General features: G+C 31.0%; 1 protein-coding gene across 2 annotated transcripts; it reads left to right on the top strand.

Annotated features, from left to right (window-relative positions):
- Nucleotides 1-13,805: 13,805 nt before the first annotated feature.
- Nucleotides 13,806-15,789, top strand: LOC126881834 (uncharacterized). Of its 2 annotated transcripts, none has more exons than XM_050646442.1 (2): nucleotides 13,806-14,506; nucleotides 15,554-15,789. In XM_050646442.1, exons 1-2 carry the CDS (start codon nucleotides 14,105-14,107, stop codon nucleotides 15,758-15,760), a joined length of 609 nt encoding a protein of 202 aa, XP_050502399.1. In that variant the 5' UTR covers nucleotides 13,806-14,104; the 3' UTR covers nucleotides 15,761-15,789. The 2 variants fall into 2 exon arrangements, with proteins under 2 accessions (XP_050502399.1, XP_050502398.1); XM_050646441.1 differs by lacking the exon at nucleotides 13,806-14,506 and adding an exon at nucleotides 15,088-15,497.
- Nucleotides 15,790-16,045: the final 256 nt, after the last annotated feature.

Consider the following 16,045-nt stretch of genomic DNA (forward strand, 5'->3'; position numbering starts at 1 on the left):
ATAAATAAATACTTAACCCGTTTGGAGCGAACTATCAAGTTTTTACACAATATGGAGGCAAATAAAATACATCTTGTGAAGTAGTTATCTCAAAAACGTCAATTTTGGAGTTATCAAGTTATAGTACTAAGGCGACGAATATACTAAATATATAAATACTAATAAACATTTCAATATTCATTTCAGTACTGTTTGTTTTGCCGCATGCTGTATTATTATCGTAATTGCATATAATACAAACTTGGGGACCATAGAAAAGACAAATAAGGATCGGAATAAAGTATCCATTTGGGTTAGAAAAAATTAGTATTAGCATCAGAGAAGACTAAGATAGTTATACAAAAAGTAAAAAGTTGAAAGACTGATAGGTTTTGTACAACTTGAAATGAATGAAAGAAGTGAAAGAAGTATATTAAAGTGTGTAAATGTATTTTAAATTCCTTAGCTAAGCGCTTTCGACATAAAAGTTATCTTCAGAGCTAATGCTACAATAAAAAGTTAAAACAATAAGTAAAAAGATGTTCAGAGTACAAAGTTTTTTAACTTACGTCAATATATAAAAAGTACCGGCTACTTAGGAATGTATTTTCTTGCATCGCATTAAGAAATTTTTAATTCTGGTCCACTGTACAACTCCGGCTGATGAAAGCTAGTTTTAATTATTAATTTTTCAATGGTAAAACAATAAGAACAACCACTGGGACGATACATACATATAAAATTTTTGGCATGCTACAGGTTTTACCCAACCATTTTGAAGTGATATGAGCTGGCGACTGACTGACAGTGGTTGATTGTACGTTGGATTTTAAATGTTTCATCTGTCCGGTGTTGACATTTGACAGCTGACATTACAAATGAATGAAATTTTTAAATAATTAGTTTTAAAAGGATAATTGAAAAAATTGATGAACAAAAATTGTACCTTAGATGTCTGTACAATACAATAATAATAATTTAATTGTCTAAAATTATCTACCAAACTGAGGGCCTGGTGGCTCAAGACATAATATGTATAATGTGTCATGACAAAGGGAAGAAGGTATTTTGTTTATAATAAAAAAAAAAAGATATGAATAAAATTCAATTTGTTAATTCTGAATGATATTGTTTATTCAAAATTTTCTTTCATCCCTAATATGAAGTATTTAGATCTTAATTGTTTCTTGTTAACAACTTTTGTAGTTGAGCATAAAAGTTTTCGAGATGAAATTGCCCTGTTGTATGAATATTATAATAGTATAATATTTTGCATATTATGTAGAATTATGCAGGTTTTGGTAAAATTAATGACCAAGATCATTTAAATGATGAAATAAGTATATTTAGTCTATAACATACTACTCCTAAAGTTGGTATGTACGAGAAGGTACGTTGGGTTTTATGAGAAGGTATGAAATCTACCTTCTCATAAAAACCCACTTTATGAGTAGTATGTTATAGACTAAATATACTTATTTCATCATTTAAATGATCTTGGTCATTAATTTTACCAAAACCTGCATAATTCTAAATAATATGCAAAATATTATACTATTATAATATTCATACAACAGGGCAATTTCATCTCGAAAACTTTTATGCTCAACTACAAAAGTTGTTAACAAGAAACAATTAAGATCTAAATACTTCATATTAGGGATGAAAGAAAATTTTGAATATACAGTATCATTCAGAATTAACAAATTGAATTTTATTCATACCTTCTTTTTTTATTATAAACAAAATATCTTCTTCCCTTTGTCATGACACATTGTACATATTATGTCTTGAGCCACCAGGCCCTCAGTTTGGTAGATAATTTTAGACAATTAAATTATTATTATTGTATTGTACAGACATCTAAGGTACAATTTTTGTTCATCAATTTTTTCAATTATCCTTTTAAAACTAATTATTTAAAAATTTCATTCATTTGTAATGTCAGCTGTCAAATGTCAACACCGGACAGATGAAACATTTAAAATCCAACGTAAAATCAACCACTGTCAGTCAGTCGCCAGCTCATATCACTTCAAAATGGTTGGGTAAAACCTGTACCACGCCAAAAATTTTATATGTATGTATCGTCCCAGTGGTTTTTCTTATTGTTTTACCATTGAAAAATTAAAAATTAAAACTAGCTTTCATCAGCCGGAGTTGTACAGTGGACCAGAATTAAAAATTTCTTAATGCGATGCAAGAAAATACATTCCTAAGTAGCCGGTACTTTTTATATATTGACGTAAGTTAAAAAACTTTGTACTCTGAACATCTTTTTACTTATTGTTTTAACTTTTTATTGTAGCATTAGCTCTGAAGATGACTTTTATGTCGAAAGCGCTTAGCTAAGGAAATTAAAATACATTTACACACTTTAATATACTTCTTTCACTTCTTTAAAAAGTAAAAAGAAAGGAGATCTTTATGAAGTTCACTGTAGAAGGGGTTGAAATTATTTCAAAAAAAAAGGGAGGAAGTATCTGGAGTTTTAAACATTTGAGATGTGGTTATATCGGAGAATTCTTAAAATCCCATGGACCGATCGAGTCACAAATGAGGAGGTCCTTAGAAGAATGTGGAAGAACCGAGAGGTACTAACCACCACCAAATCTCGAAAGTTGGAATACTTTGGACACATTATGCGAAATGAATCCAGATATGCCCTCCTACAAGCCATCCTGCAAGGAAAAATATTTGGAAAGCGAGGTCCAGGAAGAAAAAGAACATCCTGGTTAAAGAACCTCAGAACCTGGTTTCAACACAACATCAGCTTTTTCGCGTTGCTGCAGATAAAGTGAAAATTGCCATGATGATTGCCAACATTCGTCACGGATAGGCACATCAAGAAGAAGAAGATCTAGACTTTAACTCGGTGACAGACTTAATTTTACCAAACATATAGGGAGAATTATTGTCAAGATAGTTGAGGAGAAGACTATCGATTGAAGTATCATTTTGTTCCAAACTGCCTGATTAATTTTTGTCCTGAACTATCTACTACTCAGTATATTCCTTACTATTTCAGAGATTTTTATTATACTTGACATACAATTCTAATAAAAATACTCAAGAAGTTTTATCACCAAACATTTTTGTCAAATGCAATTATTTGTAAAAAATGGACGGCAAAGTTCTTTATAATGTCTACAATTAGACAATAAAATGAGAAACAGTAGGTATGTATAGAATACATACTTTAAGATATTTAATGTGTAAACTACATTAAATATCTTAAAGTACATGGAGCAAAAATTCCGTATACAGTGGAAATATCTATAAAGCTCTTCGGTACAACAAATCAGCATTTTTATTCCAAGTAGAATTTATATAAAATTTCGATTCAAAGCAGATCAATAACAAAATATATCTTCTCTATGGTAGGAGTATTAGTCTGGACAGATTATCGAAAAAGGCCATTTTTGGGAAAAGTTATTTACTAGCAATTTTACTGCTGGAATCGAATCTTAAGATTGCATATATTAGTAATGCAAAGTCCGCAGAAGTTTGCGATTTTGCTACTAAACAAATTAGCGCTCCAAAATATTCTTTTTTGCAATTATTGCTATATCTCCGAAGATTTTAACTTTAAACCAAAAGCACCCAAATAAAAATTCAACGTAATTTAATTCTACACAGAGATATTATTTTTCCCGAAGTAATTATTTTAGAATAATTAAATAGATTGGTGACATAAAATCTTTTTTGTAGTAGATTATATTTCCAGAAGCCGGCAACAATCTAACAAATAGTGTAGCAACAATTAAATTGTTAATTAGAAATTTACGGTCGCAATAATAACCAGAATAATTATGACACATCAGAATAACTATTATTTTCGTATAAAAATATACTATACCTATCTAACGTACTTTACTGTATTGAAATTGGACTATTTGAACGGCCTCAGGAATATTTTAAAGTTGTAAACAATGTTTGGGCTTATAAACAAATATAATATCTCGGCAACTGTTAGATTAGATTAAATTAACAAAACGGTATTAGAAAGGACGCTACAGAACGCTTCTTTTAAAAGAAAAAAAGTTGAATTGCGAGGATTGGTTCCTAAGATACAACCGGTCAAAATTCACCGGGATTTGCGATGAAGCTATAAACAATAGGATGGTAATCTTTGAATCATTACATTTTTATTTCGGGCCTCTTTTTACATACAAATTTTCATATCTTCAAGAGACTCATAACATATATAAAATATATTATAATAGATAATAAAAACGATCGATACTACTTACACGTAAAAAGTACCAAAAATACCAAAGCCAAAATCCCAATCAAAAACTAGGTTGAAGAAAATAATTTCAAGTTCAAAATAGGTACACCTACGTTAGAAAATGTATTTTCTCGGCTTCCCATATAGTCCAGAAAGCCACTGCGCATCCGCTAGGAAAAATATTCTAATTCGGATTTTTTGCACAATCTTACTCAAAAAGGACTCCTTTTAACAAATTTGCATGTTGCCAGGACCAAAAGGTGGTCAAACATTTTTTAAACGTTTTTTTTTGTTTTTTTCCTAAAATTATTTTTTTTTGCATGTAAAAAAGTTTTTTTAGGTTTTTTGGATCATTTCAAACAGAAAAGGTCTTTACTGACTTTTCTCTAAAAATGATAGTTTTTGACATATAAGCGATTAAAAATTGAAAAATTGCGAAATCGGCCATTTTTAACCCTCAAAAACTATGTGAAAAACTTAAAATTTGAATGTTGCCAAGGTAGGTAGATACTCTTTAAACATCAATTCATGAAATCCCGAAGAGTTTTTTGCAATACAATATTCAAAACTCCTTTGTTTTTTAATTGATAATCAAGCGTGCGCGACACTATTTTCCACCGACAGTATGGTGCAAATGAAAGGAATAAATTCGTTATTTCGTAAACTGGCGAATTTAAGGAAAAATCGCGAAACAGGTCGATTTGAATTTTTAAGTTATGATATTATGGCATATATGGTATACTAGTGACGTCATCCATCTGGGCATGATGACGTAATCGATGATTTTTTTAAATGAGAATAGGGGTCGTGTGCTAGCTCATTTGAAAGGTTCTTCAATTCTCTATTCAGTCATATAAACATTTATATAATTATTTATACAGGGTGTCCTTCTACTTCTTTTTTTGTCAAATAATTTAATTTAATAAAAAATTTTTGGGTACCCTGTATAAATAATTATATAAATGTTTATATTACTGAATAGAGAATTGAAGAACCTTTCAAATGAGCTACCACACGACCCCTATTCTCATTTAAAAAAATAATCGATTACGTCATCACGCCCAGACGGATGACGTCACTAGTATACCATACATGCCACAATATCGTAACTTAAAAATAAAAATCGACCTGTTTCGGGTTTTTTCTTAAAGTAGCCGGTTTACGAAATAACGAATTTATTCCTTTCATTTGCACCATACTGTATACACATGCAACGGTGGAAAATAGTGTAGGGCACGCGTGATTAGAAATTAAAAACAAAGGAGTTTTGAATATTATATTGCAAAAAACTCTTCGGGATTTATTCAATCGATGTTTAAAGAATATCTGCTTACCTTGGCAACATTCAAATTTTCAGTTTTTCACATAGTTTTTGAGGGTTAAAAATGGCCGATTTCGCAATTTTCCAATTTTTAATCGCTTATATGTCAAAAACTATCATTTTTAGAGAAAAGTCACTAAAGACCTTTTCTGTTTGGAATGATCCAAAAAACCTTAAAAAACTTTGTACCATGCAAAAAAATAATTTTAGGAAAAAAACAAAAAAAAACGTTTAAAAAATTTTTGACCACCTTTTGGTCCTGGCAACATGCAAATTTGTTAAAAGGAGTCCTTTTTGAGTAAGATTGTGCAAAAAATCCGAATTAGAATATTTTTCCTAGCGGATGCGCAGTGGCTTTCTGGACTAATAGAGCTATTTGCTTTATTTTATTTTAATCTGAATTAACTCGTGTAGTAGACCAAGTAATAAAGTTTAAAATAGGACAAAACCTCGCAATTTTTACAGAATGGATCGATTTGCTTGAAAATTTGAGAATAAGTAGTGGATAGTCCAAGTATCAAAATCTATATGATACCCAAATGCGCTTTTACCATGGGGGCAGTTACCACCCCATCTCGTTGGTGGAAATTTTTTATTTTATTTTGACCTCAAAAGTTGGTAAAAACATTCATTCTAAACAAAAAACGTTCTATACATTTTTTTGATAAAATTAATAGTTTACGATTTATTCCCTATCGAAAGTGTTAGTTTTATATCGAAAAAAACAATGATTTTAATCAGTTTTCTGTATAATAACTCAAAAAGTTTTCGTTTTATCAAAACAAATTAGCTTAACAACAATGTACCTATTGAAAAAATAAACAAAACAGTTTTTCTTATTTTCAAGACCAATAGTAATCGAGCTACACTTTATTATATATTAGCTCTTCTTCGTCAAATGCTAAATATTGCAGTTTCAAACTCAAAAGACGGGAAAACTGTGCAATTTTCGAGGATAACTTGTTAAAACAATTCTATCTACAGAAATAAAAAAAAGTATCTAGCTCAAAAATTAAGTGGCTTATTATGAAAAGAACGTCAGTCTCTATTTTTTTCAGCGAAAAAGTGATCGTAAACTTCCCCCTACTTACCACCCTAATTAAAATTACTCATTGACCTTATTTGGTCTTCTATATTTATGTATTATTAATAGGTTCTAGAGGTTTGAGCGTCTTATAATGATTAGTTTTTAAAAAAATGGAGTTAAAAGCGAATAACGAATTTTTGTAGTTTGGTAAAAATGCATTTTCTTCAGAATAGAAAGATCAGCATCAGAGATACGAACAAATATGTCAATATAAAATTGTAGCTTATTAAATTCCCAAGAACAAGGTTAGTAAAAATTTTTTCTATGGCCAAAACTGAGTGAGCTATTGACAATTAAAACTTGTAATAACATGCAAAATCCACCTTTACCAACCCTTTTACAGTCACCTCTTTTTGCGACTTAGGATTTTAAAAGGATTTAATATTAGCTGCCTTATAGATATTGTAGAGGCCTACAAAATTCTTTTTTAACAAACTTTCTAGGATAAAAAATAAAAAAGTTACGGTTAAAAAAATCAATATATTTTTTTGAAAAATAAAGGAGAAATCCAATTTGAAGATAAATAATGTAAGTTAGCGGTGTTTTTAGTCATTAACCTTATTCATACTTCTTTATTTATGTTTTATTAATAGATCCTAGAAGTTTGACTGGCTTAGAATGATTAGTTTAAAAAAACTGGAGTTAAAAGCGAAAAACGAATTTTTGTAGTTTAGTAAAAAATGCCATTTTCTTCAGAATAGAAAAATTAGCATCAGAGATACGAAAAAATGTTTAAGTAAGAAATTGTAGGTTATTTAAATCCCAAGAACATGGTTTGAAAAAAAAATTTTGTACGGCAAAAATTGAGTGAATCGTAAATGAGTATATTATAAAAAAACATTGATTTTTTTCGATATAAAACTAACACTTTCGATAGCTAATAAATCGAAAAATATTAATTTTATCAAAAAAATGTATAGAACATTTTTTGCTTAAAATGAATGTTTTTATCAACTTTTGCGGTTAAAATATAATAAAAAATTTCTACCCCAAGGTGGGGTGGCAACCACCCTCATGGTAAAAGCGCCTTTCGGCATCATATAGATTTTGATCCTTCTATCCACTACTTATTCTCAAATTTTCAAGTAAATCGATTCATTCTGTAAAAATTGCGAGCTGAAAAGCTTCGGTTCCTGGACTATAGAGCCACCTAACTAACGCATTACTAAATGCCAAAGATGCTTTAGTTTTATTATAATAAATATATTTTTTATTTCACTGATGATGAAGATGATAGGGTATATATATTTTAGAACCGGTCACCTGCTTATTACTACTAATAAAAAATTAATTTCAATTGTGAGGAATAATAGCCGATAATAATTTAGTTACGAATAAAAACATTGGGTTACTAGGCGAACAATTACCAAATGTGTAACGCATGCGCATTTTGCATGAACATATATTATTCATTTTGAAATAATCAAAATACTCAAAATACATTGATACTAAAATAGGAGACTACCAGCACCGATTTAGAGAGGGAAGGTCAACAATAGACGCAGTTCGCATAATCACACAGTCAATTGAGAAATGTTACTAACATGATATCGACTTACACATCCTTTTCATAAACTTCAAGCAAGCCTTTGACAGCTTAACAAGACCCGACCTAATAGAAGACATGAAAACCCTAGATATACCAATGAAACTTATAAAGCTTACGAAAATGATAATGAAAGGATCGACTGCAGCAATAATTACAGATAACGGAATCACCAAAAATATAGAAATAGCAAGTGGAGTACGACAAGGCGACTCTCTATCAACGTCATTATTTAATGTCGCTATAGAAGGAACAATAAGAGCTACAGAAATAAAAGGTACTATTATAACATCGACGTCGTAACTCGTGGCGTATGTTGACGACATAGCATTAATTAGCAGAAACCAAAACAGTTTAAAGAAAGAATTTACTAAGTTATGCAAAGAATCATCCAAAAGGGATTTAGAAATAAATCAGATCAAAACAAAATACCTAACATGCTCAGGAAAAAACACAGTTAATGTGATAAGCTTAAATATTGGTGAATATGAATTTGAAAAGGTAGAACATTTTAAATATCTTGGAGTCTCAGTTAATGGAACTAATGATAGAAGTATCGAAATTATTGAAAGAATCCAGGCAGGAAACAGAACCTACTGGAAATACAGTAACTTCCTCAAAGATAAAAAGCTTACTCAGAATACAATACTGAAAATTTACAAAGCAGCAATTAGACCAGTAATCTCATATGGTGCTGAAGTAATGTGCCTGACACAGAAAGAGGAAGAGAGATTGAGGATCCTAGAAAGGAAAATAATTCGGAGGATAGCAGGACCACTAAACTTATGAACCACGAAGTAAGAGAACTTCTGAAAGGAGAAGATATCGTCAGATTTATCAAGGCATAGAGACTCAGATGGATGGGACATATAGAAAGGAGGAATCCAGAAGCCGTTATCAAGAAAATTTCCAAATGGAAACCTTTATCAGGCAGACCACGAGGAAGACCCAAAACCAGATATGAGAACCAGATCGTTGAGGACCTTAAGAAGATGGGAGTCAGAGAATGGGTAACCAGAAGCAAAAACAGGAACAAGGAAAATTGTAAAAGTTGCCAAGTCACACAACCAACTGTAAAACCAAAATGTTAATGCGGATTGATTCACCGCGACAAACGAATCGGAAGAGCCCAAAGAGGGCGGCAATCACTCCGCTATAAGGAATGCCATAAGGCGTGTAGATGCCATGATGATGATATATTTTTCATTAACGAACATCAACCTAGAATTACCTAGAATTACAAATTCCAATAAAATGCATTCGGTGGATGTAAAACAACCATTTTATTATCTTAAGTATCAGTTTCATTATCTGTTACACATGCATTTTTTTCAATTCGTGATAGCGTGGATGTTATCTTTAATTAACCACTTACCTTTACTAACTGATAAATATAAATCATTACCCGACCGTAAGTAACTATAAAACTGTTTTTTATAATTACAGTTTTAATTATTTTATAGTTAATAGAAAGTAACAAGCTCGGTCCAAATATAAGTCGTTCAACCTAAAAATAACTGTATGTTCGTTTATGTGAATATGGTTCAGGTAATTTTTTAGCGTGTATAAAATAAATATTTTGGCCTATATTATAAAAATAATCTAATCGCAGTGAGAAGCCAATGAGTTATACATGATGCCAAATTAAAATCGCGCTCTCAGATAAACGTATTAATAAATTTGAAAAAAAAATGTAATGTTAACGTGAATTCAGGAAAATTTAATTAGTTCAGAGAAATAAGGAAAAAAATATCCTGTTGGTGACACAGACACAACCCCCTCCGGGCCGAAACCAAATTTTTTGAGTAGTATGGACATCTATATTAATAACCTATATGTTTCCTGCAGCCGATTTTGATGATATACATAGTTATAAGCAAATGAAGATCAAAAAACGGTAAAATTTCGTTTTTTCGTCTATAACCAAAAAGTTAAGTATTTTAAACAAATTTGAGACTGAGAAACTCATAAATCGTATAAAAAAATTCAATATGGCGTTCGCTGAATATGTATATCCTTATTGGTTGCTTAGAAAATTGCGAAATAAATCATAAATTTTGAGTTTTTATAAATATTCATAACTTATGTAAAAATTAACTTAGAACGTTCTTATTACACGAAATTCTGAGACTTCTGGTGCTTAAATCATACCCTAAATTTCAAAGCAATTGGTCAAATAGTTTAAAAGGTATTTAATTTGTTTATCCCAAATTAATTTTTTTTGCAACGCTATAAGTCAGAAAATGGTAAAGTTACACTAATACTTTGAATAGTTTATGAAAGAAGAAGATTTATACTATTAATTTAATTAAAAAAAATGACAAAAAATAATTCTAAATACTGCAAAATGATTTTGCAAAAACATGTTAATTAAAAAAAGGGGGGGCTAACGTCGTCCCTAATTGTCCTAGGACAATTGATTTTCTTTCTAAATGTGTATAAAAATTCAGTCTTTTCAAATATGAAAAAATAATTTTTCTACGGGTAACGGTTAAAAAGTTATTCTAATTGTTTATAAGTAAGCAAAAAATCGACGTGTTTTTGCAAATTTTACACTGCTTAAAATTACTTTTTGTCATTTTTTTTAATTAGGTCAATAGTATAAATGTTCTTCTTCTATAAACTGTCAGAAGTCACACTGTAACCTCATAATTTTTTGACTTATAGTGTTGCAAAAAAAATAAATTTGTAAACAATTTAACAATAATAATTATTCAAGCTTTCAAAAATCATTTTGAATAATTATTGTTAAAATTTTTGGTAGTGAAATGTTCATTCTAAATGTTTATATGTAATAAAATTGTTAAAAAAAACAATTTTTTTCAATCCAGTTTTCTTGCTTTTGTATTTATTTTTCTCATAACTTTAAGCATTAGGTGTAATACATTTTTGAAATCAATACAAAGAGGAGAATTCAAATCTAAAATAAAAAAAGAGGATAGTAATTTAGAAAAATAAAAGAAATGGTACTGGGGTGAGAGGGTGCCTTTCCCGTCAAGCTTAAATATGGCATAATGTCTCCCCCTTCAAGTATTATATGACGTGTTTTTGCGTTTTTTCTAAAAATCAGTGGTTCAAAAGCTATTTAAGGTGGATAGTTTTATCTGAAGAGCACTGTATAGCTTTCGTGGAGGATGGACTATGAACCGTGTAGGGGCCTTTCATTACTGCACGTAAGATTGCAGACTGGGCGGGGAATTTCTATTGTTTAGGGAATATTAGGATGTTATGACTAGCTATATTGCACAAAAAATTTATAAAAGGATAAAAAATTAAAGAAAGGAAAAAATAAAACTTAAGTCCAAAATCTACCAATACAAATGAATTCAATGAAGCTATATTTGCCGGCTACCCTGATCGAATCAGTCAATCACTCCTGATAATTAGTACAGATAACATTAATCCTGAGTAGACCATGGTGTCGAACATTATTTTATGTGCTAAATAAACACGCTACAAATACACAGCAGTACTATTCAGCCTAATCAACACAATTAAGCCGGTCACTCACGGTACTGCGGTGTCTATGGCAAAATCGTCGATGATTTCAAATCTGCAGTACTGCAGCAGATAGGCCAGTCTCTCTGTGGTCAAATTGTAATGGTTTCGTTGGATGCACGGTCACACAGGATCAAATTTTTTGTCAATTAGTCGAATTCGACAAAATTGAATGACGCTGCAGTATCGTGAGTGGCCGGCTTTATTAACAGTTTTCTTGGCTATACAGATCCACTCCTAACGCAAAAAAAAATCTAAAAAATGATTATTTTTCAAAGAATCTTTAGTAGTCCTGTCGCCAGGGGGTTACAACGGTCTCCTTAATTCAGATGGGCTTACCCAAGTTTTTTTATGAATTTTGACCCGAAGAACACGAATTTTTTGGGTAACAGTTGATCTGGATCTCGATAAGATTTTTATAAACAAAGAACTTGAGAAATTACATAACAGCGATATTTCGCAAAACAAAATATTTTTTTGTATTTTTTGGGTGATTCCAAGCAAAAAATGTTCTTACAAGTTTTTTCGTAGGATGCATAGTTTTCGAGATAAACGCGGTTGAACTTTCAAAAAATCGAAAAATTGCCATTTTTTAACGCAAATAACGTTTGATTAAAAAATAAAATAGCAATTCTGCTTACTGCATTTGAAAGTACAAGTCAAATTCTATCGGTTTTGATTATCTGCATTGCTAAAAATTATATTTTTATTGTTAAACAAAGCTATAAACTCATAGTGTTTCCCGTGCCCAATGCATGCGTTTTAATGTACGTAATCTACGTAGAAATTGTCTGTATAAGCGCCTACTCGTTCGATTTTAAACGAGAAATGCATTGAAAACATCATTTAAGTACTGTGTTATATGGCACAATAAAAAAATTAATTTTTAGCAATGAAAATAATCAAAACCGATAGAATTTGACTTGATAGTAAGCAGAATTGCTATTTTATTTTTTAATCAAAAGTTATTCGGGTTCAAAAAGGGTTCAAGTATTCAAAAGCACTTGAAGCCTTGTCGGCGATTTGAATTCCCAGTTTTTTTAATTGAAATGGTAGTTTTTCAATCCTTTGATGGGATGTGCTGAGAATTCTTTTATTGAGGTCTCCGTTGGTGTGCTGGAAATTTGGGGCACGTGAAGATTTTTGTTTGGAAAAACCTCAATAGATTAATTTGATGTTTGTTAATGGCCAGGCTGAGAGTTGTTTAATGGACCCTTTTGTATGTTAAAGGTAAGCTGAAGTCATTTTTGATCAGTTTATTGGTTTTGAGTTTTAAGAGGTTAATTAAGTTATTTTTATTGTTTTTTTCTTTTACTAGAGTGTTCCGGTAGTACAATATTTGTATGTGTTTGTCGATCCTGGGGTTTTGAAGAAGTTGTAATAAGAGTACATTTAGCGGATTTACATTTATTTAGCAGATTGACATTTAGCAGTTTCATATTTGACGTTTAACCATTTGACATTTTGACAAAATTTAAGGAAGATTGCAGTGTGTTTCTCCATGCCAATGGTTTGTTATTGAAGAAAAAAAGGACAATAACAGATTTTATTTTATTTTATGGGAGAAAACAAGAAGGAACAAGGTACAATATAGGTTGGGTTAAATGGGTCTAAAAAAGGGGACTAAAATAACAAGTTTTTATATTTATGTGAAGGAAACAGCTGGTTCTGGTTTATTTTTTTTATTAATTACTTACTTCTATTCTTATAAACTGTTGAAATCAAAATTAATTATTTGTGTTTAAAAAGGGATTTAAATTTATGTTGACATTACATTCTCTATATAGTTATCTAGTGTTTTATTTGAACTGTCATGTCTCATGCTCTAAATCTAACCAATTAATTAAAAATAATAATTCTGACTGAGAAATAACTGTGGTAAGTCCATCTGAATTAAGGAGGCCCTTGTACCCCTCCTGGAGACAGGACTATGGCTAATGCTCTAGTATTTCGTAAAGCCTTATGCGTCTTTCCAATCTATTTTAAATAACAGTTCAATTTTGAAATATTTTAATCAGATGATTTGGGTGATGATTTTAATTTATTCTCGACAATGTCATATCCAGAAATAATATTTGATGCCTACACGAATAATCCATTAAAGTATGGTAATAATAGTACATTATATACCGCGGGACTGAAGTAGTACATTTAATCCTGAAGGTAAAGTTTATGGCCCGACCGCAGGGAGGGCCATAATTTACCTGAAGGATTAAATGTACTTCAGTCGCAAGGTATATACGATACTTTTCGTACTTCCGGTATGATTTTATTAATTATTTCAATAATTTCAATCAGTTTTTTCTCTCTTCAACTCATTTAATAAACTGTCTTTAAAATAAGTTACCATAGTAACATTGCGTTGTGACAGTTATAATTTAGAAACATTGTCATTACTAGTGTCATTGTAAAGAAACATTGTTATTGATAATTATTGGTATCATGAGTGAAGAAGGTGTATCTGATATTGATAAAAGAGCAGCCGAAGTAGGTGAAGAATTGTTACCACCGAAATCTAGAAAACTATACGAGCAGCAGTACGATGCTTTTAAAAAGTGGTGCCGCTTAAAAAATGTGAGACAACCTACTGAAAATGCGCTGTTAGTCTACTTCGATGATAAATCAAAAGCGGTTTGTGCCTCAACTCTCTGGGCACATTACTCAATGCTGAAATCGGTTATTAACATTAGAGAAGATATTGATATAAGTAAATTTCCAAAATTATTAGCTTTTTTGAAGAGAAGAAATGAGGGATTTAAGCCAAAGAAGTCAAGAATTCTCACGTCTGAGCAGGTAGATCAGTTCTTACGGGAGGCTCCGGATGATAAATATTTAATGCTTAAGGTAAACTCGTCAGTTACCTGCTGCATTAACCCAGGAAAGACTGGTCAATATGACGAACTGTCACAATATTAATTTGAATATTAACGTTAATTACCATTCTAATTAATTATATTTTTCAATAAAATATCCCTTAAATTCGTTTGTTTGTGATTTAATCGTTCCGGGAGTTTCGTCAATATTTAATCCCGGAGGGATTAAATGTGACACTTTAGTACCTGTCACAAGGGAGTGAAGTTGTCACTTTAGGCCCGGAAGTACGAAATAGTACATTATATACCGCGGGACTGAAGTAGTACATTTAATCCTGAAGGTAAAGTTTATGGCCCGACCGCAGGGAGGGCCATAATTTACCTGAAGGATTAAATGTACTTCAGTCGCAAGGTATATACGATACTTTTCGTACTTCCGGTATGATTTTATTAATTATTTCAATAATTTCAATCAGTTTTTTCTCTCTTCAACTCATTTAATAAACTGTCTTTAAAATAAGTTACCATAGTAACATTGCGTTGTGACAGTTATAATTTAGAAACATTGTCATTACTAGTGTCATTGTAAAGAAACATTGTTATTGATAATTATTGGTATCATGAGTGAAGAAGGTGTATCTGATATTGATAAAAGAGCAGCCGAAGTAGGTGAAGAATTGTTACCACCGAAATCTAGAAAACTATACGAGCAGCAGTACGATGCTTTTAAAAAGTGGTGCCGCTTAAAAAATGTGAGACAACCTACTGAAAATGCGCTGTTAGTCTACTTCGATGATAAATCAAAAGCGGTTTGTGCCTCAACTCTCTGGGCACATTACTCAATGCTGAAATCGGTTATTAACATTAGAGAAGATATTGATATAAGTAAATTTCCAAAATTATTAGCTTTTTTGAAGAGAAGAAATGAGGGATTTAAGCCAAAGAAGTCAAGAATTCTCACGTCTGAGCAGGTAGATCAGTTCTTACGGGAGGCTCCGGATGATAAATATTTAATGCTTAAGGTAAATTTGGAAATTTGTTTATATTCAGAAATTTTAAGAAATCAATTTTTTTGTAGGTTGCACTTATTTTGGGCGTTGCGGGAGCTTGTCGTGGAAAAGAGTTGGTTGATTTAGAAATCGACGATGTGAGAGATTTGGGCGATTCCTTCCTAATTGCGATTAGAAACACCAAAAATAAAATTGACCGAAATTTTGTGATCAAAAATTCAGAAAACAGTGCCATCATTAATTTGAATATTAACGTTAATTACCATTCTAATTAATTATATTTTTCAATAAAATATCCCTTAAATTCGTTTGTTTGTGATTTAATCGTTCCGGGAGTTTCGTCAATATTTAATCCCGGAGGGATTAAATGTGACACTTTAGTACCTGTCACAAGGGAGTGAAGTTGTCACTTTAGGCCCGGAAGTACGAAAAATGCATTTTTTATTAAATGGAGCTATTGTTTTATGAGAAGTTAGATTGTTGATAGGAGAAGGAATATTAATTATTTATTGTTCCACTTAGTGTAATGCAAAATTTCGCAATGTAACTATTTTGTTCTA

This window comes from Diabrotica virgifera, chromosome 3 (assembly GCF_917563875.1).
Source record: "Diabrotica virgifera virgifera chromosome 3, PGI_DIABVI_V3a".
NCBI lineage: Eukaryota > Metazoa > Arthropoda > Insecta > Coleoptera > Chrysomelidae > Diabrotica > Diabrotica virgifera.

Excerpts from the sequence above, each read along its gene's own strand:
- LOC126881834 (XM_050646442.1), top strand. The coding sequence starts at position 14,105 with ATGAGTGAAGAAGGTGTATCTGATATTGATAAAAGAGCAGCCGAAGTA. Across the intron at positions 14,507-15,553 it reads ATAAATATTTAATGCTTAAG|GTTGCACTTATTTTGGGCGT; the intron begins GTAAACTCGTCA and ends ATTTTTTTGTAG.